Source organism: Tursiops truncatus, chromosome 15 (genome assembly GCF_011762595.2).
Source record: "Tursiops truncatus isolate mTurTru1 chromosome 15, mTurTru1.mat.Y, whole genome shotgun sequence".
NCBI classification, from domain to species: domain Eukaryota; kingdom Metazoa; phylum Chordata; class Mammalia; order Artiodactyla; family Delphinidae; genus Tursiops; species Tursiops truncatus.
The window spans coordinates 36,020,277-36,043,435 of NC_047048.1; the positions used below are offsets into that span (position 1 = coordinate 36,020,277).

The 23,159-nt window shown below is 57.1% G+C and overlaps 2 protein-coding genes and 1 long non-coding RNA gene across 3 annotated transcripts; 1 reads left to right on the forward strand and 2 right to left on the reverse strand.

Annotated features, from left to right (window-relative positions):
• The first annotated feature begins 6,451 nt into the window (after nt 1–6,451).
• On the forward strand, nt 6,452–7,502 carry LOC141276496 (uncharacterized). The gene is made up of 2 exons (XR_012326141.1): nt 6,452–6,608; nt 7,280–7,502. It is a non-coding gene; the product is annotated as an uncharacterized lncRNA (long non-coding RNA).
• A 2,419-nt stretch (nt 7,503–9,921) lies between these two features.
• AMDHD2 (amidohydrolase domain containing 2) lies at nt 9,922–17,040 on the reverse strand. Its single transcript, XM_033841403.2, has 11 exons — nt 16,883–17,040; nt 16,660–16,796; nt 16,440–16,579; nt 12,825–12,879; nt 12,437–12,649; nt 12,265–12,353; nt 12,041–12,185; nt 11,859–11,966; nt 11,625–11,693; nt 10,524–10,625; nt 9,922–10,148 (listed from the first exon to the last, which is right to left on the reverse strand). The coding sequence occupies exons 1-11, from the start codon at nt 16,963–16,965 to the stop codon at nt 10,060–10,062; spliced, it is 1,230 nt and encodes a 409-aa protein (XP_033697294.1). The 5' UTR covers nt 16,966–17,040; the 3' UTR covers nt 9,922–10,059.
• Nucleotides 17,041–17,207: 167 nt separating this feature from the next.
• ATP6V0C (ATPase H+ transporting V0 subunit c) lies at nt 17,208–22,900 on the reverse strand. The gene is made up of 3 exons (XM_033841404.2): nt 22,683–22,900; nt 18,120–18,303; nt 17,208–17,970 (listed from the first exon to the last, which is right to left on the reverse strand). The coding sequence occupies exons 1-3, from the start codon at nt 22,759–22,761 to the stop codon at nt 17,766–17,768; spliced, it is 468 nt and encodes a 155-aa protein (XP_033697295.1). The 5' UTR covers nt 22,762–22,900; the 3' UTR covers nt 17,208–17,765.
• Nucleotides 22,901–23,159: the final 259 nt, after the last annotated feature.

The window sequence follows — 23,159 nt, forward strand, 5'->3', positions numbered from 1 at the left end:
GGCTGCCGCTGTTTTGATACTCACTGTTTTCACTTACCAGTGTATCATCGTGTACCCTGTCTAGCTCCCCTGATATCTGATTGCTGCCTTCCTCAGTTGTAAGGACTACAGAGGACCCCACTGGAGGAAGCCTAGAGTCTATAGATCCATGTATTGATCAAGCTCCCTCCTGACACTGAAGTGGTTCCCAGACTTCTACCTCATGAACAAGGCCCTGCATGTCAATCCAGGCACACGCTTACTTCTTCCCTTAGTAAATTCTTAGTAGACGTAATTGCTGGGTCAAAATGCCGGTATCCCCTTCAGGACTTTTGCTGCAAATTGCTATTTGCCTACCCCACTCTGAGAGTGAGACACTCTCACCCTCAGGGGACACAAAGACAGGTCCAAGGTAGACACTGCTCTGGCTCCCATACCAAGCCACATCCAACATTATACTACATCAATAACCACTACTGCATATTAAGAGCAGTGTATTGGATTTTGCCTCAAACAATAGGTACTACGACCATTTCCATTCTTTACATGAGGAAACCAAGGCTTCAGTGACTTTGTTATTCTTGGTCACAGAGTTACTAGGTTACATAGCACAGGACTCAAAACCAGTCCCGACCAACACCGACGCCCTGCTCTCGGCCACTGGGCTCAACTGCCTCCCAACAACTCTTATTTTCTATTTATTTCAATCCTCACAAAGTAATAATACTTTATCCTCAAAGAATGCTAACCACTTTATCTTCTCGCCACAACCTTGAGATACTCAATGTTTATTACCATCTTACAACTGAAGAAATTTGCCAGACACAACGTTAAATGTGAATGTAAATATATATATAGCTATAGAGTCTAAAAATATATATCTTGGGACTTCCCTGGCCGTCCAATGGTTAAGACTCTGCACTTCCAATGCAGGGGACGTCGGTTTGATCCCTGGTCAGGGAACTAAGATCCCACAAGCCCCGCGGCATGACCAAAAAATATGTGTGTGTGTGTGTGTGTGTGTGTGTGTGTGTATGTGTGTATCACAAGCACCCTTTCTCAGAAAGTTACTGAAGCATGAGCTCCACCAAATGAGGGGGTAAGCACACAGATGGGCAATAAAGGGAAGTCCCAGGAACTGTCCATTCAACAAGCACGTATTGCACCTCCCCTCCATGCCAAGCACTGTGGTAGACATTGGCAATTCACTGGTGAACAAAACACAAAAATCTCTGCCCTCGTGGCACTCTGATACCACCGGTGGGGTGCAGGGGGGGGCAGCAACCATAATAAATAAGCACATCTTATGGGATGTTGGAAGGTAATAAGTCCTGTGGGGAAGAAAGAAAATCAGGTAAGTGGGGCAAGGAGTGCCCAGGGAGAAGGTGCAATTGAAATGGATAATGGGGAGAAATCCCAAGATTCCTCAGACCCAAGGGAAGCGAGCAGGCTTCAGAGGGCTCCCCCAAAATAATGAAAATGATAGATTCTATGATAGGTTTCACCACATTAAAAAATTGAATTAAGAAGCTGACAGACAGGGCTTCCCTGGTGGTTCAGTGGTTGAGAGTCCGTCTGCTGATGCAGGGGACACGGGTTCGTGCCCCGGTCCGGGAAGATCCCACATGCTGCGGAGTGGCTGGGCCCGTGAGCCATGGCCGCTGAGCCTGCGCGTCCGGAGCCTGTGCTCCACAACAGGACAGGCCACAACAGTGAGAGGCACGCGTAATGCAAAAAAAAAAAAAGAAGCAGCTGACAGATGAGAAAAACTTCAGAAAAACAGCCACACCAAAAACGAAGCACACGTAACTTCCCTGGTGGCACAGTGGTTAAGAATCTGCCTGCCAGTGCAGGGGACACGGGTTCAATCCCTGGTCCGGGAAGATCCCACATGCCACAGAGCAACTAAGCCCATGCACCACAACTGCTGAAGCCCGCGAGCCTAGAGCCAGTGCTCTGCAATAAGAGAGGCCACCGCAGTGAGAAGCCCGTGCACCACAACAAAGAGTAGCCCCTGCTCGCCACAACTAGAGAAAGCCCATGCGCAGCACCGAAGACCCAACAGAGCCAAAAATAAATAAATAAATATTAAAATAAATATAAAAAAAAGAAAGAAAGCACAATCGCAGTTCACGAGGGAGCTCACTCATCTCAGCACTGAGTGATATTACAGGCATAACACAGATGCACTGATTCAACCAGTAATACTATACTCCACCCTGGCAGGATCCCGAGAGGAAGTGGGGTATGAGAGAGCAGAATTCTCACCTATTTTAACAGAAAGGCAATAGATAATGACTACAAGTGATAAAGCAAATCATAAAGTACAAAGACATTACTTCGAAAGATGGACAGAAATGATAGGAAGAACACTTACACCAGTGGTAAGTGGGCTGTGAGTAGGGAGCTATGTGGCGGGGGCTGCTGCTTTTCATTACAAGCCTTTCTAGGGCTGTTTGGCCTCTTAAACATTGATGCAAATAATGATTAATAAATTGGTATATCTTCTTCACGGAAATTCTAAGAAGCTCTCACTTGTGAATGTAAAGCTGTGTGAGGATGTCTATGACCACATGGCTTTAATAAGAAGCAAAAAACATAAAAGAAAAACAACCAAAATATTTATCAAGAGAGTGGTAAAGTAAATTAGGTACATTCCTCCTGAATTCTCTGCAGCTGCTGAAAAGCACAGGGCAAAGCTCTAACACAGAAAAAGAGTAAAGGCAGAGAAGCAAGTTGCAGAATATGAACTGGAGTCTTAGCCTTTTAAAAATTAGAGTCTATGACACCAAAGCATGGCCAATGGGGATCTTGAGTTATGCAAGGAAAAACAGGGAGGTGAACAAAGCTTGAGGAAAACGTCCGTGGTCGACACTAGAGCCTGCTGGAGAGCAGGTGGAGGGGATCACACACAGCTTCAGGGGAAGGGGTGAGGGGAGAGGGGGAGGCCATGGCCCTGAAGAAGTCTGCCGAGCAGGCAGCAGGGGCAGGGCAGGGAGGGACAGCTGAAAGAAGAACGAAGGACAATTCTCAGTCTTCACGGGGCCAAAAGGCAGCCAGCGTGCAAAGCCCAAGTCACGCCAGGCCGCTCCTCTCACCTTGCGAGAGGCAGGGTACCCCCTCCATGGGCTGGGTTTGGCTGCCCATCCCAGGACAGTGGGCAGCAAGGGAGATGGACTCACCTGGCCCAGCACAGTTCATTGGCACCCCAGCTGGAGAAAGGAGAGGGACGGTCCATGGCTCTGATCTGTCCCTTCCCTACCCAGAGCCTCTATCTCTGGCTGGCTTGAGAGTGACCTCAGGCCAGGAGTGCAAGGGCTTGGCCTGATGTTGTGAGGTCATGTTCTGCCCAGGGAGGGGCAGGAGGATGACTGTAACCATCCTGGGAGGGGGCTGGAAGGCTGCTTTAAGCACATGGCCCATGTGTGTGGAGCACTTGTTGTAAATCAGGCCCTGTGCTTGCACTTGGCCTGTGCTGTTTCCTATGTTTCACTCACTTCTGTAACCCTCGTGGCACAAGGGAGGAAACGGGTTCAGAGGCTACAGAACCTGCCTAACATCACACAGCTAGTGTTAATTATCTAGTACTGTGCAACAAATGATCTTAAAACTTAAAGGCATAAATCAGCACACATTGATGATCTCATGGTTCCTGTGAATAAGGAATATGGGAGCAGTTTGGCTAGATGATCCTGTCTCAGGGTCTCTCATGAGGTTGTGGGCAAATTGTCAGCTCAGGCTGTCACTGAAAGGCTCGACTGAGGCTGGAGGATCCACTTCCAAGATGGCCCATTCACCCAGCTGCTGCTGGAAGCCTCAGTTCCTCATCATGGGGTCTCCTCCACAGGGCTGTCTGTCTTCATGCCACAGCAGCTGGCTTTCCCCAGAGTGAATGAGTCTAGAGAACACCCAAGATTGAAGCTGCAGTGACTTTTACAACCTAATCTTGGAAGCGATATAGTATCACTTCTGACACGGTCTGTGGGTCACAGGGTACCCCTGGTACCATGTGGGAGGAACTGCAGGAGAGTGTGAGTTCCAGGAGGTGGGATCGCTGGGGGCCATCTTCAAGGCTGGCCACCACAGCTGGTCAAGGGCAGAGCCAGGACTCCAATCCCGCTAGGACGCAGGGAGAGACAAGGTGAGAGAAGCAGGCCAGGCCCACACCCCCGGAGGTTTAGTGAGCCCGGGAAGAAAGCGCTCTACCTGGAAAAGGGGAGGCAGGGAGACCAGTTAGGACACATCCAGTTAGGGAGAGACATGGGGACTCTCAAAAGATAATGGGGGGGACTTCCCTGGTGGCGCAGTGGTTAAGAATCCGCCTGCCAATGAAGGAGACATGGGTTCGATCCCTGGTCCAGGAAGATCCCCCATGCTGCGGAGCAACCAAGCCCGTGTGCCATAACTACTGAGCATGAGTGCTGCAACTACTGAAGCCCACGCACCTAGAGCCCATGCTCCACAACAAGAAGCCACCACAATGAGAAGCCTGCGCACCGCAAGGAAGAGTAGCCCCTGCTCGCTGCAACTAGAGAAAGCCCGTGTGCAGCAACGAAGACCCAACGCAACCAAAAAAAAAAAGATATTTGGCGTGGTCTCTGCCTCTGCCTACTAAGTCCCTGGTCACCATGGCTGAGGTTTGCTCGTGGCTGCCGGTGGATGGATGAAAGATGCCAAATTCAGCCAACGATTTCCAAGCCACCTGGGTAAATATCCTCCCATGTGAATCATGCTATGTGAGGAAAAAACCTAGACTGAAAGTCTGGAAATGGAAAGTTGCATGAGGTCTCAGGCAAGTAAGCTTCTCTCTCTGAAACTCAGCTTCCCCAACTTTAAAATGGGCTGACTCCCCATACTGGTCAAAATTCCAAAGACTGAAAACATCCAGTGTCGATAAGCATGTAGGGCAACTAGCACCTTCATACACTGATAGTTGTAATGTAGTATCCCCTTTAGACCCAGGCAGTGGGGAGCCCTGGCCTAGGCCCTTCTCTCTAGAAGGTATGGTGGGGAGAATAACAGAATAACAGCACCTCCAAAGATGTCCACATCCTAATCCCCCAACCTGTGAATATGTTATCTTATATGTAAAGGGGGAATTAAGGTTGCTAAGGAGCTGACCTTAAAATCAGGAGATTAGGGACTTCGCTGGTGGTCCAGTGGTTAAGAATCCACCTTCCAATGCAGGGAATGTGGGTTCAATCCCTGGTCGGGGAACTGGGATCCCACATGCTGCAGGGCAACTAAGCCCACGTGCTGCAACGAAGAGCCTGCCGCAACAAAGAGTGTGCGTGCCGCAACTAAGATGCGACACAGCCAAAAAATAAAATAAATAAATTTTAAAAATCAGGGGATCATCCAGGTAGGGCCAATATAATCACAAGTGTCCTTTAAAGATGGAAGAGACAGAAAGAGTCATGATCAGAGTGATGTAATGTGAGAAACTGGACTGCCATTGCTGGCTTTGCCAATGGAAGGGGGTCATGAGCCAAGGAATGCCAGTAGCATGTACCAGCTGGAAAAGGTAAGAAAACAGATTCTCCCCTAGAGCTGCCACAACCTTGATGTTAGACCATTGAGGTTTATTTTTGACTCTGACCTTCAGAATTGTAAAATAATTTATGTCTTTTTAAACCACTAAATTTGTGGTAATTTGTTCCAGCAGCACTAAGAAACTAATACAGAAGACCCTTCTGTGGCCACAGGATGGAGGAGGAACCCACAGGGCCCAAAGGAGTGCCCAGGCAGGGTCCCCTTCAGCCTTTTACATACACTTGAGCATCAGAATCCGCAGAGTTCCCTGTGCATCACTCCAGGGTCCATCCTCCCCAGGGCAGCTGGGGTGGGTGAGGAGGAACCCAGCTGGTCCATGGTGGGATCTGGTTATTAGGTCAAGGAACATCCATTTTAGAGAACACTGGGTACCTTGTTAAAACAGTGAGACAGATCCATGCATCCCCACCTGGGAAGCTCTCCACTTCACGTTGTTCAATCTAAAAAAATAGTGAATGTTAGAGCAGTATTAAAAGTGTATAGGACTTCCCTGGCGGCCCAGTGGTTAAGACTCTGCGCTTCCACTGCAGAGGGCGTCGATTTGATCCCTGATCAGAGAACTAAGATCCCACAATCCACACAGCGGGCCAAAACAAAAACAAAACAGTGCAATCCCAGGTTGTAAAACAAAGACATAAATGTGGAAACAAGTCCAGGGTCACGTTGTAAAGAACCACACCAAGCTGTTGACGGTGGGGGAGTGGGGCAGAGGGGCGTGGAAAAGAGGGTTGTGGTGCAGGGGGTTCTACAGGCAGGCGATGGAACGGAGAGGGAACAGGCGCAAAGAGGCGGGGCCGGGCGGGTCTGGGCGCTGGGCCGCCCTTAAACTGGGTCAGAGGGCTCCGCGCACCCCTATCGCTCGGGGGAGGCGCGGCTCTCCGCAGGGCGGCCCAGATTGGCCAGAGCCAGAAGCCCGCCCACAGGAAGGAGCCCCGCACAGGGCGAGCGAGTCAGCGGGTGCCGCACCCCTTCCCGGACCTGCAGGTCCTCTTAGCCCGGGCGCGCAGCGTAGCGGGTTGGACCAGGTTCATTGTGGACGACCCGCCCCTCAGGCACAGCCCGGTTCGGCGTGGCCCGTAAGTCGGTCCCCAACCCCCAAACGGACTTCTCCGGCCGGGACCACCCGGAACCCCTGCACGAATCCGCGTGCGACCCCGAGCGCATTAATGGCCCACCACGGTGCCTGGTGAGCTCGGGGCCTAGGAGGCCCGTCATCCCGATGACAAGCCCGAGGCTTCGGGAGGGACCCCTCAGCGATGAGACTCCAACTCGAACCGCAGGCGCTCGGCACAGTCCAGAAGCGTCCAGTGGAAGCCTCGCAGCACCCAGGCTCGGCAGCCAGGTGTCCCCCGCCCCCACCCAGGGGAGTCGCGACGCGGCGGCCGCGTGGGCTGAGCACCTCCCTGCAAAGCCTCTCTTACCAACGCTGGGCCCTTGAGTCCTCCCACCCACACCCAAACAAGCCACGAAAGAGAAGCTGGGAGCCCCCAGGTCACCTCCCCGGATCCCACTCCAGCTTCTCCAAATAGTGAAAGTCGCCCGCACCCACCAGTGACTCAGGCACACACCTGGTGTCACCTCCCCCGCCCCCCCAGTCCACACCCACACCAGAGCAAGCCTGTCCCCATACTTTGTCTCTGGCCCCACTGCCACCCGACAGCCAGTCCCTCAGGGTCTCCTTGTTACCCCCACACCCCCAGCAACCAGAAGGAGCACTTAAAATGCCAGGGCATCCTTGTGTTTAAAGCCCAGCAGCGTCGGGCTTCCCTGGTGGCGCAGTGGTTGAGAGTCCGCCTGCTGATGGACATGGGTTCGTGCCCCGGTCCGGGAAGATCCCACATGCCGTGGAGCGGCTGGGCCCGTGAGCCATGGTCGCTGGGCCTGCGCGTCCGGAGCCTGTCCTCCGCAACGGGAGAGGCCACAACAGTGAGAGACCCGTGTACTGCAAAAAAATAAAAAAATAAAACCCAGCAGACTCAAAACTCAAAACCAAAGCGAGCGAGGTGGGTGCAGAGCTGGGGGAGGTGGGGTGGGAGTGGGAGTGTCCTTGGTGCAGTTCCCCTTTGGGGAGATCTGGAGATGATAATGGGGATGTGAATGTACTTAATGCCACTGATCTTTGCACTTAAAAATGGTTAAAATGGTGAATGTTACATATATTTGACAAAACAAACTCACTCCAGTGGCTGCCCCCACACCCCAAATAAAATCCAAACTCCCAGGCCAACTGCAAGGCCCAGCTCCCCACGCTGTGGTTCCACTAAAGCCCCCAGGTCACCTCCTCCTCCAGCCCTAGCATCCATCTGTATTCCATCAACACACTAAGCCTGTGCACTGGGCCTTTGTGGGGCAGTTCCCTTCGCTTCCAGCCCAGCATTCACTCCCACTCTCCCTGGTGTCACTCTTGCTGACCACCATCTCAACTAGCCCCTCTGTGATTCTCCACCCAGAGAGGCAGCATGGTAGCAGGGTTAACAGAGGCCCGGCAGCTGGGCAGGCCAGGCCATGTCCCCACCCCAGTGCTCACCAGCTCTGGGACTTGGTGCCCCCGTTTCCCCAGCTGAGAAATAAGGATGACAAACAGGAAGCCCTTTGGATTGTGGACAGAAGGAAGGAGTACTAGTACATGCTAGAGCACTAGGAGGCCTGGCACTGGTGGGTACTGTAAAAGCTCCTCCCTATTGGGCTCCTGCAGGTGGCCCCCACCCCAGGCCATCCCTCAGGCCTGCATCACATGGTTGTTCTTCCCAGCCTATTCACCATCAAACACAGCTGGGACCTGCAACCGTTTTTGTCACCTTGGGCCTGGAGACACTTCCTTTAGTGGCTCTGAGGCAGAGGCAGGAGGGGCAGTGGCCCAGCCACGTACAATGGTGCCCCATGACCTCCTGCACCAAGGGCTGCTCCTGTGTGAAAGGGGGAGAGGGGTGCCTACCCCAGGACCCAAATGGGCGGAAGTCAAGACAACAACCCCAGACCTGGGGCTCACCAACGCCTGTGTCGTGGCTGTCCTCAGAGCCAGCAAGGCCCCCTACAGCCCACCCGCCTTGCCTCAAAGCTGTCCTACTGGGCTTCCCTGGTGGCGCAGTGGTTAAGAATCTGCCTGCCAATGCAGGGGACACGGGTTCGAGCCCTAGTCCAGGAAGATCCCACATGCTGTGGAGCAACTAAGCCCGTGCGCCACAACTACTGAGCCTGCACTCTAGACCCTGAGAGCCACAACTACTGAGCCTGTGTGCCTAGAGCCCGTGCTCCACAACAGAAGCCACCGCAGCGAGAAGCCCACGCACCACAAAGAAGAGTAACCCCCACTTGCCGCAACTAGAGAAAAGCCTGCATGCAGCAACAAAGACCCAGTGCAGCCAAAAATAAAATAAATAAAATTAATTAAAATGCAGAGATTAAAAAAAAAAAGCTGTCCTACCCAGGGAGCCCAAGAGCCTGTGCTCCCAATGTGGGGGGACTGTTGCCAAGGCTGAGGACACCGGAGGCTGCAGGATGACACTAATGGACAAACACAGTGGCAGGGTGCAGGATACACACCGAGGACCCCCAAGCTGCCTACCAGCACCAGGCAGGGTCACCCACAGCTGTGTAAACACCAGGGCACAAGCGGATCATTTTACCCACTCAGGAGCTGGGTCAGGAAGTAGAGCTGTTCAGAAAAGAAGCCAAAAGAAATGGAGCCTCAATTATCCTGAGGGCTCAAGGCAGTAGAAACTCTGGTTGGGCAAGTTGACCGGGGTCAGCCCAGGGGCCCCAAGGCCAGTGCAGATTCCTCTTGAAGGTTGGAGAGGAGTGCCCGGTGCCGTGTCCAGGTCCAGCGCTGTGGCCTTGGGCCTCCACTTGGCCCACCCAACTCAGGGGTACAGAGAACTACCCACAGGACACCCGCACACACCAGCCTCCCAAACCCTTTGCAGTGCCCACCCGAGGCCCCTCCTGTCTTCGGCTCCATCCAGCCTGTTCCCTAACTTGTCTCCATGACCATTGATCCATTCTTTCCTGTTAAACATTCCAAGGTGCACCTACCCTTTAGCTCAGCCCCATAGGCAAACTGCTGAAGCTGAACAATCACTCCCCAAGCCCCTTCCTGCCGGATTTCCAGCCTGTAGTCCATGGCTTCCCCCTCCTGCCCTCTGTTCATTTTCAGCTAGCTCATCTGCCTGTGGGTCTGCAGGCCTCAGACACATCTGTCTAACAGAGAGGGGACCTGCTGCCCCCACTGAGCCCCATAAACCCCACAGGCAGGGTGAAGCTGGAATCCGGCCACTCCCAACCCTGAGCCACAAACACCAGCCCCAACCACCACCACCAACAGCCACCAAGGTGAGGACAGAAACAGCAAAAGCCCCACTTTGAAGCAAAAAACTCAAGAGACCAGGCGAGTCCCGACGGGGCACATGTTTATCCAAGCCAGCCGCCTCCGGGCCGAGACCCCCACCACTCTCTGGAGACCAGTTCCTCGATGGCCCAGCCGACAGTGTCCAGCTGGGGTTGGGCATCCCCTCCAGCGGCGGTCCTCAGTCACTGCCTGGCTTCTTCCGCCTGCCACACCAGCTCGCCCGAGATGTAGGTGGCCCGGACGTGGAGAGAGTCATCGAGCACCACAAAGTCTGGGTCAGAGGTGGGTGGTGAGAAGCAGGCAGGGGCAGGGCTGCCACCGTCCCCACCCCAAGGCCCGGGTGCAAGAAACCAAGGCCCGGCACACGACTTGTGCAGGACATCCCAGCCCATCACAGACTGAGGCCCCAGAAGCAAGACTCCGGGCAGCAGAGAACAGCCAACAATGTTCCCGCAGACCCTTGCCTGGCCCATCTCAGATGCCAGAAGGCCTAGCCTACCGGATGGGAAAGGGGGGCCGGACCGAGGCCACTGGCCAGGCAAAGCCACCTAGGTGAGGGGAAGAGCCCACCTCCTGCCCACCTGCCTCCCTGGCTCTGTCCCAGGCCTCCCAGGAACTCCCAGGCCGCCCCTCATTGGGCGCTGACCTGCATCGGCCCCAAAGTCCAGGGTCCCCTTGTGCTTCTCCAGGCCCAGCAGCTGTGCAGGGTGCAGGGACGCAGCCTCCAGGGCAGACTCCACGCTGCAGCCTGCTCAGGGAGCACAAATGGGTGACTATCCCCAACCTCTGGCTGGCTCTGCCATTTGACTTCAGGGCAGGCAGGGCCGGGGGTGGGGGTGCAGCGGCAGAGCACCGAGTCCTGGGTGGCCTCATGATGCCTGGGGTCCTCCTTTCTGGAGGGGTGCTTTCCTTGGAAGCCAAGGGGAGGGGCCTGCAGACATTTGGGTCTAGAGCATTTTGTCAGTGAGGTCCCTGCAGGGCTGGGATGGGTGAGTGGCAGGAAGAGGGTACCCAGCAGGGTTCCCCCCCCCAGCCCCAGAGCTCCAAATCCTAAGGTCACACCCCAAGACTCCGCAGCAGGGTGATGAGGCCCTCCCCTCCCCCCAACCTGAGAATACTGCTGGGTACCCCAATTCTCTCCATCCCCTGCTTCACCCCCCAAGCCAGGCCAACAGCTGTCTGTGCCTCCCAATTCGTCTCCCTGCGGCTCCAAACAGCACCTTGGACCTCGGTGCCCCCCACCCCCGGTCCCCTGCATGACATCCCAGCCCCAAGGCACTGCCAAGAGCCCCACAGGGCCTGGCCCACCACAGCCTCTGCCAGACACACCCTCCTCACCTCCCCAAAAACATGCCAACCCCATTGAGAGGCCCCCGAGCAGCCCAACCCTGGAGCCTGGAGTGCTGCCCCCACCCCACTGCCCTCCACAGCTCTGCACCTGCCAATCCTGCAGTTTCACAGGCCCCAGGCCAAGGCCCTGCCCTCGGGTGCCGTGGCTTCAGTGCCTGTCACTGTGGGTTCCAGCCATCCGCTTGCTCGCAGCCCTCTCCCTCTGCCATGAGCTCCGGCAGGCGGGACCTTGGCCACATTCCTAGTGCCCATCCCCTGGGGACCCCACCAGACACAGACAGGCCCTGGTGGTCCCCACTCTTCCCTCCAGCTACTCCCAGATGTAGCCTCTGCCCCAGCACACACACTCACACACACGCACACACACACGCGGCACACGCACCCCAGCCTCACTAACCTGTGGCCTGCAGGAAATGCCGGACGCAGGTATCCATTGGGGCTATGCTGCCACTCAGTGTGTTGGTGCCTTGAGAGCAGAAAGGGCAGGTTCTGGGGAGGCCAAGGGCACCAGGCACACTGGGCCACCCGAGGGCCCAATGGGTCGGCAGGGGACACCCAGGTTCTTATATCCCACCAGAGGGGCTGAGAGGCTATCCTCACTCTGGCAGTCTTCGGGACAGGGGTCACTCACCTGCCACATAGGCTGTCAGGCCATCCACCTCCACCTCCTGCTGCCCCAGCGTGTGACGGCCATTGCCCAAGCCCAGGGCAGGGACAGCATCAGTGACCAGCACCAGCCCTGCAAGGGGAAGGGGCCTCAGGAGCTGCCCAGCCTGGTCTTCCTACTGGCTCCCACCCTGTATGGCCGCTCACCCTCGGGGTGGGCCCGGTGGGCGATGCGCAGGGCGGCAGGGTTGGTGTGTATGCCGTCAGCAATCATCCCGTAGAAGATGTGGCGGCCCAGGGGCAGCCGATCACTGGTCAGGAGCCCCACGATGCCTGGGTCACGGTGGTGGAACTGGGCAGGGGCAGGCGGGGGGCGCTGAGCAACAGCAGGACCCCTGCACCCTCCCGCCAGGAGCTGGGGTGGCACTCACAGGCAGCATGGCGTTGAAGAGGTGGGTGATGAAGGTGGCCCCGCTCTGCACGGCTTCCTCCGCAGTGCCCAGGTCAGCTACTGAGTGCCCTGCGGCGACCCAGACTCAGACTCGGCACCCAGCCCAGGACCCCGGATGGGCTGGCCCCCAAGGTGATGACACACCCCCTTACCTAGGGACACGCAGATGCCAAGGGCCGTCAATGCCCGGATCACCTCGTGGCTGCGGCCCAACTCGGGGGCCAGTGTCACGATGCGGACGTTGTCCAGGCCCCCATAGGTGGCCAGCAAGTCTTGGAAAGCGTTGGCCTCAAAGGAACGAAGGTGGGCCTCGGGGTGTGCACCCCGCTTCTCGTGGCTGATGAATGGGCCCTCCAGGTGCACCCCTGGGGGGAGGGGAGGGGATGATTCCAGCAGGCCCCCTGCCCTGCAGCCCCCACCCTGGCCCCTCTTGCCTGCCCGCCCTCCCTCCCCAGTTGGGCATCTGGAAGGCAAGGGGCTGCCAACAGGTCCCCAAGGAGCCTCCCAGGGTAAGGGTGGGGAGAGGGGTCAGCCACTCACCGAGGACCCCTGCCCCATGGGGACCACCACTCTTCACGGGGATCTGAGGAAGGACCTGGGGGGAACCAGCTGTTAAAGCCCTGCCCCCCACGGCCCAGCACCCAGAGGTCACAGCCCAGTCAAGGTCAGAGGTCAGAGTTCAGAGCCCAGCCCCTGCTGGCCTTCCCTCAGGTGTTAGAAGATGGTCGAAGGCCCCAACCACGGGAAAGCACAGCACATCAAGAAATGACAGGTGGGCTTCCCTGGTGGCGCAGTGGTTGAGAGTCCGCCTGCCGATGCAGGGAACACGGGTTCGTGTCCTGGTCCGGGAAGATCCCACATGCTGCCGAGCGGCTGGGCCCGTGAGCCATGGCCGCTGAGCCTGCGCGTCTGGAGCCTGTGCTCAGTAACTGGAGAGGCCGCAAAAGTGAGAGGCCCGCGTACCGCAAAAAAAAAAAAAAAAAAAAGAAAGAAATGACAGGTGCCCAGGGATGCAAACCTGCTCTGCCTGAGAGGACCTAGAGGCGGGGAGACAGCTCCCAAGCAGGGGGCAGGCACATGGCACCAAGGCCCTCAAGGGCCCCGTCAGACAGAAGCTAGGACGCAGCGGGCTGCGCACCAAAGGGTCTGGACCTAGACAGGATGACCAGCCTGGCCTCGCTGAGCTGCAGGCCCAGGAAGCAGGGCTGGCACAGGAGGAGGGCACGCAGTCCAGGCAGAGCAAGAGGCAGAAGCAGGGCTTGGTGGCCAGAGAGCTCAGGCACCGATGGCGCAGCCACACTGTGCCCGGATCTGGACACCAGGGGCAAAGTCACTTGTGTGACTCTCTGGGGAGATTGGGGGGCTGGAGGGCAGGAGATGGGCCTGAAAGGGCTAACAGAAAGCTAACTCTTATCTTTCCTGGTGGAAAGCAACACTTACGCTGCCCTAAACCAAAAAGTTGAGCAGGAGTACTAGCACATTTTCTAGAGATACGGGGGCAAATTCCAAGGGTCAGCTGAGTTGAAAGTGATTACCTCTACGTGGGAACTGGTGGGAACAAAGGGCTGCTGTTTTTCCTAACAAGCCGTGTGATACACGTAAGTTCACTAAAGGGTTAAAAAATTAAAATTAGGGCTTCCCTGGTGGCGCAGTGGTTGAGAATCTGCCTGCTAATGCAGGGGACACGGGTTCGAGCCCTGGTCTGGGAAGATCCCACATGCTGCGGAGCAACTGGGCCCGTGAGCCACAACTACTGAGCCTGCGCGTCCAGAGCCTGTGCTCCACAACAAGAGAGGCCACGACAGTGAGAGGCCCGCGCACCGCGATGAAGAGTGGCCCCCGCTTGCCACAACTAGAGAAAGCCCTCGCACAGAAACGAAGACGCAACACAGCCAAAAAAAAAAAATTAAAATTAAAAAAAGAAATAATGGCTGCGTTTTTCTAGAACAGAGTTTTAAAAGGGAATGCTAGAAAGCACTGAGTAGACAGAACAGTCTGGAGATGAAGGGAATGAGGCACGTTCAAGGCAGGAAAGCAGTGGAAAAGGTGAAAGTGTAGAGGGCGTTTGGGGCCTGAGGAAAGGGCCTGGCTGCCACCCTGAGGAGGTGCCTGATGTTGACTCAGCAGACAATGGACCTGAAGCAGAGAACAACGCGCTCAGACCCTCCTCCTGGAAGGGTAGGAAAGGGCAAGACTGGAGGAGGAGACCCCAGAAAAAGAGCAGGTGGTCTCAGTGGACCTGAAGAACTTCTGACAAAGTAGCAATCTGTTTCCGCCCACTGTGAAACGTCCCTGGAGGGAGATGGGGCAGAACGAAGGGAGGGGCGTGTGTGGGGACATCCAAGTGAACAGTTCTCTGGTTTCTAACGTGATACTGGTATCAAAGTTTTCATATTCAAAGCTCTCCACGATTTCCACCATAAATCAGTTTACTCTATGCCTCCCAAGGCTTTCATCCTGTAAGCATTTATGAAGGGTGACAGGAAGAAAACGTAAGACAGAAGCCCTACTGGCCCAAAACTCCTTCCCCTATGGAAGAAGCCCCACAGTTCATATCATGATGCTCGAAGGTGCTGCCTGAAATCAAGGGCAGCGGGTGACAGCACGGCATGGGCAGCGCGCAGCAGAGGAGCTACACAGGACGGAGACAGAGAGGCAGAGGCCTTCCACGCGGAGAGCTTGGGGGCAGAAGAGGGAGCTGCCTCGAATGGCTGAAATGCAGGTGGGGAAGGAATGCTCAGGAGGGTTGGTCAACCCTGCAGGAGGTTGGGGGAAACATGAGTGTTGTGCGGAGCCTGACACCTGGGAAACGCCACTCTGGCAGGACCCAGGGCTGGGAGAGCAGTTGGGAGACTGGGTTAGGAGTCACTAAGCCTCACTGTTGGGGACCAGGAGAGGGGAGGAGAAAGAAGGGGGGGCAAGAGGGTAGGCATGTTCCTGGATCCTGGGCAGGGAAATTACAGCCTGATGACTGAAAGACAAAACACAGAACTAGGGGCCAGTTTGCAGCAGGAAAATGAGATTGGTTTTTGACACCTGACTCTGTCGTGGGAGACTCGGGGAAATTTCCGGAAAGATGTCCATAGCTGACATTTACCAAGGGCATACTATGAACCAAGCATAGTGCTGAGCGCCCAATCCTAAGAGATGCATTCCGTTATTATTCTTACTTAAGGCTTGAAAAAACTGAGGTTCAGAAACAAACAACGTTGTCCCGAGTCTCCGAGACGATACACAAAGTCAGGGGGCCAGGACCGAACCCGGGTCCACAGCCAACCTCCCCCAGCTCCAGGCTCTGAGTCTGCGTGCACACACCCAGGAGGGGACCCCACAGCAGGCAACACAATCCAGGATCCTGGGATGGATCCTGGTCTGGAGAAAAACTACAAAACTAGAACATAAAAGGTAGACTAAAAGGAAACCGTGTTAATTCCCAAAACTCAAGGACTCCATGGTACTCGAATAAAGGAATACCCATGCTTTTAAGAAAAGGGTAAATACTAAGGAGCAAACACGTATGTTGTGTGCCAGCTACAATTCAGAAATTCAGAGAAACAGAACAATATACAAACAGAGAAAACAAGATCGAATAACATAACGTGGCAAAGAGCAAAACCGGAGAACCTGCGTACAAAGTAAAACTTAAAAGAAAAATGGACTGTGGACAACTGAATCCCAAGACTTGCAGATGAGAAAGAAGTGTGGTGGTGCATGCGGGACCAGCAGAGGAAGCCTGGGGCAGGCGATGGAGCTTCTTCCTGGAGAGCTGTCCACTGGCACCGCATACCACAGATCGGTGGTGGGGCATGATCAACTAAGGATGTGGCAATCACAGAGTCCCCAGCAGCCATAGTCAAGGAGGTGCCTGGAGGCGGCCAGACTGCAGGGTGGGGAGGGCGTATGGCAGGTGGCTGAGGCAGCGAATGCGGAAGCCCATGGGGACAGTCAGACCTGCAGTGGCACACCAGGCGGAGGAACACCTGGATGAGAAAGCCCAGGGGAGGGGACCCCCAAGCCCAGGTGGAGGGAGGCCAGCAGGTGAGGCCAGACTCAAGGGCCAAGGGGTGTTCGTGAGGGAAAGAGATCAGATTTGAAAATTAAGAGGCTGGGTGTTCCTGGGGCCTCCTTCACTGGAGGCCGGGAGCCTGACCTCACCTTGCAATAAACCTCCGGTGGCGAGGTGACCAACGTGGGACAGAAGGAGGTGACTCCGTGCGGCAGGATCCTCCGGGCCACCAGGGCGACTCCCGAACCCACGTCCTCTGTGGCCTGAGAGAAGTCAACACCAAACCCACCTGCGGTACAGACAAGAGGGGATCACACGGTGCTCAGAGCTCCTCTTCTGGGTCCCCGCCCCGCGGGCTCCGGACCACACCGTTGATCTGCACGTCGATGAAGCCGGGCGCTAGGATGCAGCCCCCGCAGTCCCTCTGCTCGTCAGCCACGCGCCGCTCCTCAAAGAACAGCTTCTCCGGGTCCAGAATGCGGCCCCCGCGCACCCACAGATCCTCCCTGCGCACAGAGCGGGGCGGAGGTTCGCATCACCGGCCCCGGAGCCCACCAGGGCAGCCCCGGCCCCGGCCCCGGCCCGCGCCCACCTGAGCAGCGCCCGGCCCCGCAGGATGCGACAGTTGGTGAACTGGATCACCGGGGCCCGCGCCGCGCCCTGCCCGCCGCGCATCCTGAGCCCAACCAAGCGGCAGGCGCCGGATTCCGCGCCGAGTTCCGGCCTAGAGCTTGGCCGGGCGCACGTGACCCTCAGCTGAGGCGTGCCCACGTGATTCGGGCACCCACGTGACCAGCGCAGCACACAATGACGCGGTGACGTCTTCCCGGGTGGCCCGGCCCTCGGCCCTCGGCCCCTCCCTCCCGGCCCTGCCACCCGCGAGCCCCGGGACCCAACAAGCGACCCACACCCAGGCATCCAGTCACATCCGAGAACTTTATTGGACACGGTTCGGCGCCAGGGCCCAGTGGGCCCAACACACTGCGCCACGGCCCTGGCAGCCAGGGCTGCAGGAGGTGGTTCCATCCAACGCGTCTCAGGGCAAACGGTAACCGGTAACCGCACAACGCAACAGTCTACCTAAGATTACTATAGAGTTGGGAGACAGAGGGCTGCTCCATAGACGTATGAACAGGTCAAATCTTTATAAATAAACATCCAGTGAAGAGAAAATGACAACTCTAATTCATCCTTATACACAGAGCACTCTAGGGCAGATGGGTGGGGGGCGGCCAGAGGCCTGCATCCTCACTGGTCAGGGGCCTGGACCGGGAGTGGTGGGTCCAGATGTCCACGGCACGGGGCGGGCAGGGGCAAGGCTGGGGGCAACAGACAATGGGCACTAGGACACTGCGCATTTACAAGACCAACTACTGGCAGGCAGCTGCCCCGTGCGTGTGTGTCAGGCTGTTCGTTCTGGAATGAGGAGGGGGTGGTCTTTACATCATATTCTGTGGCTGGTGGGCCCGGAGGGGCTACTTTGTGGAGAGGATGAGGGCGACGATGAGACCGTAGAGGCCGAGCACCTCGGCGAAGATGAGGATCAGGATCATGCCCACGAATAGCCGGGGCTGCTGGGCAGTGCCCCGCACGCCGGCGTCCCCCACGATGCCGATGGCAAAGCCAGCTGCCAGCCCACTCAGGCCCACGCTCAGGCCAGCGCCCAGTTGAAGGAAACTCCTGGGGGAGAGAGTACACAGGATGGATGTTAGCCAACAGCCAGGGAAGGCATTAGGCATGGGTCACCAGCCATCCACCCAAGACCCCTCCTGGCTCCGCGCAGTGGCTTTACCCCAGGCAGGGTGTAGGGAGAGCAACCCAGGCCTCACCTGTAGAGACTGATGCCATCATTCAGGGAGTTGGCAATGAGGACTGCCACCACCAGGCCATAGATTGCGATGATACCGGCCATGACCACCGGGATGATGGACTTCATGATCAGCTCCGGCCGCATGACAGACATGGCTGCGATGCCGGTGCCACTCTTGGCTGTGCCATAGGCAGCACCCAGGGCTGAGGGGGAGAAGATGAGGTGAGCCCAGAGCACCTGTGGCCAGAACCCTGGGGGCAGCTTTTGGCATACTTGAAGGCCAACGCAAGTTATCACCCGCAAGGGGCAAGATGAAAGTGGCACTCAGCCAGGAGCAGGTGGCTTTCAGAGGAACAGCCATAGCTGGGCACTCAAGGAACCCACGGTATGGGTTCCTCCACCAGATACCCTCATGGCTGTCTGGCCCATATGGGCTCCTGCTTTCCTGTGAAATCCCAACCCAGGCTCAACAGCACTCCCCATGCCTGCTACATAGATCCCATGCTTCCATGGAGCCTCAGACCTAAAAGGGGGAGCTGTGACAGGCTGCCCTGTCACGTGGGGAAACAGGCAGCTGGGCACAGAAGCCTTGCAGATTCTGGGCACCTTTTGTCCCACCAGGCACTTTCCCACGTCAGGAAAGGCCTGGAAAAGCACGAGCTATGTCAACAGCCCAGATGTTGAGCCTGGGTCAGCCCACAAGCCCTGGGACTAAGTGCAGAGACAACACGCTGGAAGAGCCACTGCAGTGCAGGGTCAGGGGAAGCTGGCCTGGCAATTCTTGTCCTCTCAGGCCAGAGGTTCGCCCACTCCCCACCCTGCCCACCACACTTCCCACAACTCCCAGCCCAGGGACACGCTGCAGCAAGGGCTAGTGTGTCTGTCAACAGGCTGAATGCTCTGCCAGAAAAGGCAGCTCTCGGCACCCTCAGCCACAGAGCAGGCCAGGACCCTTGAGTTCAGGGAGAATCCTCTCTGAACAACCAGAGAAAGGGCAAGTCAAAGAGAGGACAGGGTACAGGAAAGACAGTGGGCTGTGAAGCCATCACCCAGGCCAACCCCAAGGCCCACCCCAAGGCCCCTGCAGACCTGTGAGAAGCCTAGCTTGTGTTGAGGCCTCTGGTAACTGGGGTGGGGGGGAGGCTCTAGGCACTGCAGGACTCCTGTCTCCCCTGCCACTATCTCTCCTCCCTCTTCCCAGGGTGGGCTGCCTTCCTGAAAGCCCCCCTTCTCCTGGCCTGTCTTCCAAGCCTAGGAAAAACGTTTGCAAGTACAACAGACAACCACAGGGCCCCAGGCAGCTGTTCTGACTCCAGTCGCCACCCTCGAGGCTCCCAATGTGCGGCTTGAGCAGATGCTGACATGGGTTAGAGGTGGAAGGGGCCAGGACAATCCCAGACATTCCTGTGCATCTTTGACTCACCTGTTTGGGCTGTCAAAAGATGACTAATCTGTGCTCATTGCAGAGCAGGGATGAGGTCAGAGGGGCTCTGCCTTCCCAGGGCTCTGAGCCTGGTGAAGAGATAGACGCAGCCCCTCCAAGCATGGTAACATGTTCCAGGAAGAGTGGGGAGGTCTGGGGAAAGGTTTCACAAGGGAGGTGACAACTGAGTGGAGGGCTGATAGTGAGTAGGTAGTCACAGAAAGGCGAGGCAAGAGGAAGAAGATTCCAGACCACACAGAGCAGAGATACCAGATAGGGAGCAGAGGGAGGGAGGCAGTGGTGGGGGCAGCAGGACCTTCACTGCTTCCCCTCCACACCCCCGACATCCAGCCTTCAGGTGCCAATCTTCACCAAGCTGCTCCTGGAGCAACCGTGCATTTTTCAGCCTCCTACTACGGGCCCAGCACCACACCAGGCCAGCACCAGGGCTCATTACTCAAGGACGAGGACACAGACTGATAGGTGGCACTGGGTGAGACCCCATTACAGGGAAGCCAGCGCCCCAGGCAGTGGGCCCCGCTGCAAGGCTGGAGCGGGTGAGAGTTGGCAAGTGAGCTGGGCCCTTCTCTGTAGAGTGCAGCATGGAGATCATGTGGCTGTGCTTCCCCTGGGGGTGGGGAAGCCACAAGAGGAACAAAGGGAAGAAACAAGGATGACCATCAAGAGGGAAAAGCAGCCTGACCCAGGCTGCTGGGCTGGGAAGACCCTGGATGCCAGCTCCAGAGTCCAAGCCTGAAGGTGCTCCAGATGGAGCAGGGAACAGAAAGAGGAATCAGGACACAGTTCCGTGAACATAGCGCCAAACACCAGTGGCTCACTGGTAGGGAGGAAGTCACAGAAGATATGGAAAAGGAGCAACTGATGGCTCCATGGAAGACATGATGAAGAAAAAATATACAAGACTTGGGTCGTAAGTTAAGAAAAAAAGGGAAGCTGGAATGGGTGATGGGGATTGGGAGAGGGAGTGGACCTCATTCAGTCGTAAGAAGCCCAGTCAGCCAAGTGCTAGGCAGGCCAGTGGCAATCTGGGCCAGGAGCCGCGGACAGAGCTTCCACTCACCCTAGCAGCAGCACCTGAGGCCTGAGAACTGTTCAGGAAGGCACAAGGAAGTAGACGAAGACAGGCCCTGGAGAAAGGTTCTAGAGAAAGAAATTAAGTCAGAGTCTGACCCAACTGACCAAGTAAGAAGCTAGCTACTGTAGGGCCACAGTAAGCCCCATGTAGGGAGGGGAGCAGGAGTGAAGCTGCATACGAGCCAACCAGAACGGGTGGCCCCAATTCCCAGGAGCCTGGGGCAAGCAAAATACCTCTGGACCAGTGATACCCTGTCTCAGTAACTTCCAAAGACCTGCTGGTCAGGCTCTATTCAAAAGTACCAAGTAAGTTCTAGAAGGACAGGAAGAGAGGCACCTGGTGACCAGAAGGAGGCCAGGAGCTGGATATGGAAAAAGGGTTCGGGTGTAAACTCTGCCAGATTTCAAGTTCCACATGAGCAGGGTTCTTGTTTTGTTCACCGATGTCCCCCAGTGCCTGGCACATAGTAGGAGCTCAATGGAGAATTACTGAATGGTCAATGACAGACAATCAACAACCCACAAGTGGCCAGGCACTGGCCCTGGAGGCATTCCGGAGGCAAAGAGCAGAAAACAGTGAGGGAAAAGAGGGTACAGCAGCCTGCTGGGAGGCACGGAAGAACAGGCAGCTCTGGAAGATGTGGAAATAGTAGGCATCGCCTAGGACAAAAGGGGAAGTACAGGCCACTTCTCCCACCACAAATGATCCTTTACTCGCACATGACGGGAAGGGCAGGGCCCACTCAGCAGCTTGTGACCAGCAGGCAGGCCCGCCTGGGCAGAGGGAGGCCCCAAGCCCCCACCCCACTAGTGTTTATAGTCAGCAGAGAGTGTTTAGAGTTCAATCCCTCCACATACCTGCATAGGGAGCCTCTCCAGTCCACCACACAGGGTGGGGCAGGGCGAGTCATCAAAGCCCAAAACCAGACCTACCTCAGAAGGCCTAGACCAGACCAGGCCAGACCAGTCCACAAGGGCTGCAGCTGGGTCAGGACTCACCTCCCTGGGTCCCACATTCCTGGCCGGGCCCAAGTGCTATTCTCCCAGAAGGGCCCATTTTCATTGAATTTTACATCCCAGGACTGATAAGACCCAACTTCAAAACCAAGGTGCCATCAAAAACCTTGCAAGGCCCCTTCTCCATTCCTAGGGCAGCCCCTCCCAATTCCCGGCCTCAGGGAAAGGGAGAAAGGTCATTCATTCATTCAGGCCTGAACTGAAGACTTCCTTCTATGGAAAAAAAACCAATCCCCTCAACACTGAGGCTTCATGCTACCTCGCTCACCCCGACAAGCGTCTGCAAACGCAGTGCTGAGGGTGGCCTGTCTCCCAGACATCCATACTGCACCCTCGGCCTGTCTGACCCACCCCCACCCCCCAACTCCACTCCCACCTCTGGGTCCCTGCCGGCTCTCAAGACCAACCTCTCAACCCAGTTTTTCTAACCAACCCACACCGCCTACAGGGGTATTGGGAAACACCGACAAGCCCTAACCGGAAGCACCTGCCTAGGTGCAGACCCACCCGACCCCCGCCGACGGGCCAGGCCGCCACAAGGGCGAGGGCTGTGGACCACGGCGGGGAGCGCCAGGGCCGGATTCCCCACCTCCGCCGCCCACGGACAGGGTCGGCCCTGTGTCGGGGGATCTTTCCGAGGTGTGATGTCACACCTGCCCGCAGGATAGGGGGGGCGGGTGCGGAGCAGACGCAGGACCGCGAGCCCCCACCCCAGCCTCGCTCCCGCCTCTCCAGGGGCTAAGATGGCAGCGGCGCCGCCGCCCCACCCCCGCACCGACACGACCGGCTGGCCGCGGGCCAGCCGGGGACCCCCGGGAGACCCTGGGACCCACACCGGGACCTAGCCCGCATGCCCTGCCCTCCAGACACCCGACGGGCCCCTGCAGCCCTCAGGGCCCCGGCCCAGGCCTGCAGTCACGTGAGACCCGGGACCCCCAACAGCTCGAAATTACGTCAGAGTGACGTCACACGCCGAACCCCGGAGAGCAGCAGGCACGAGCCCCGCGCGACCCCCGCCTCCCGGGTCCCTCCTGCCACGGCGCTCACCGCTGAAGACCATGGCGGCCGAGGCGCCCATGACCGCGAAAAAGGAAGCGTACTCGGGGCCGCTCTTGGCCTCGGACATGTCTGCGGTGAGGCGGGGGCGAGGTCGGGCCGGGCGCTGCGAGCACCGAGCTGTACGAAGCGAGCAATCAGGCGGCTGGGAAAGCGATCCCGGCCGTCAGCCGCTGCGCTCTAAATACCAGCACCGCAGAACAAAATGGCGGCCGTGGCCGCGTCACATGACCCGGGCCCCGCCCCTGCTGGCCATACCACTTAGCGCCGGTAGGGGGCGTCATGGCCCCGGGACGCCTCCTAGCGGCCCGCTGACTGCCCACGCACTGTGTTGTCGCCTTGCCGGCCTGGACCCCTGCGCCCCGCCCCACCTCGGCCTCCTCAGGTGCGCTGTCGGGCGCCGCCGGCGTCTCGAACCCCGCGGCGTTGGGCCCGTCCGGTCCCCGGGCCGGGGCGGGGCGGTGGCGC

Bases quoted from the DNA above. Each gene is read 5' to 3' on its own strand.
- AMDHD2 (XM_033841403.2), bottom strand. From the start codon at position 16,965: ATGCGCGGCGGGCAGGGCGCGGCGCGGGCCCCGGTGATCCAGTTCACC. The intron at 16,797-16,882 runs GTGGGCGCGGGC...CTCTGTGCGCAG, and splicing joins CGGGGCCGGGCGCTGCTCAG to GGAGGATCTGTGGGTGCGCG. The intron at 16,580-16,659 runs GTGTGGTCCGGA...TCTGTACCGCAG, and splicing joins CATCGACGTGCAGATCAACG to GTGGGTTTGGTGTTGACTTC.
- ATP6V0C (XM_033841404.2), bottom strand. From the start codon at position 22,761: ATGTCCGAGGCCAAGAGCGGCCCCGAGTACGCTTCCTTTTTCGCGGTC. The intron at 18,304-22,682 runs GTGAGCGCCGTG...TCTCCCCCTCAG, and splicing joins GGCCGCCATGGTCTTCAGCG to CCCTGGGTGCTGCCTATGGC. The intron at 17,971-18,119 runs GTGAGGCCTGGG...TCTCTCCCCCAG, and splicing joins GATGGCATCAGTCTCTACAG to GAGTTTCCTTCAACTGGGCG.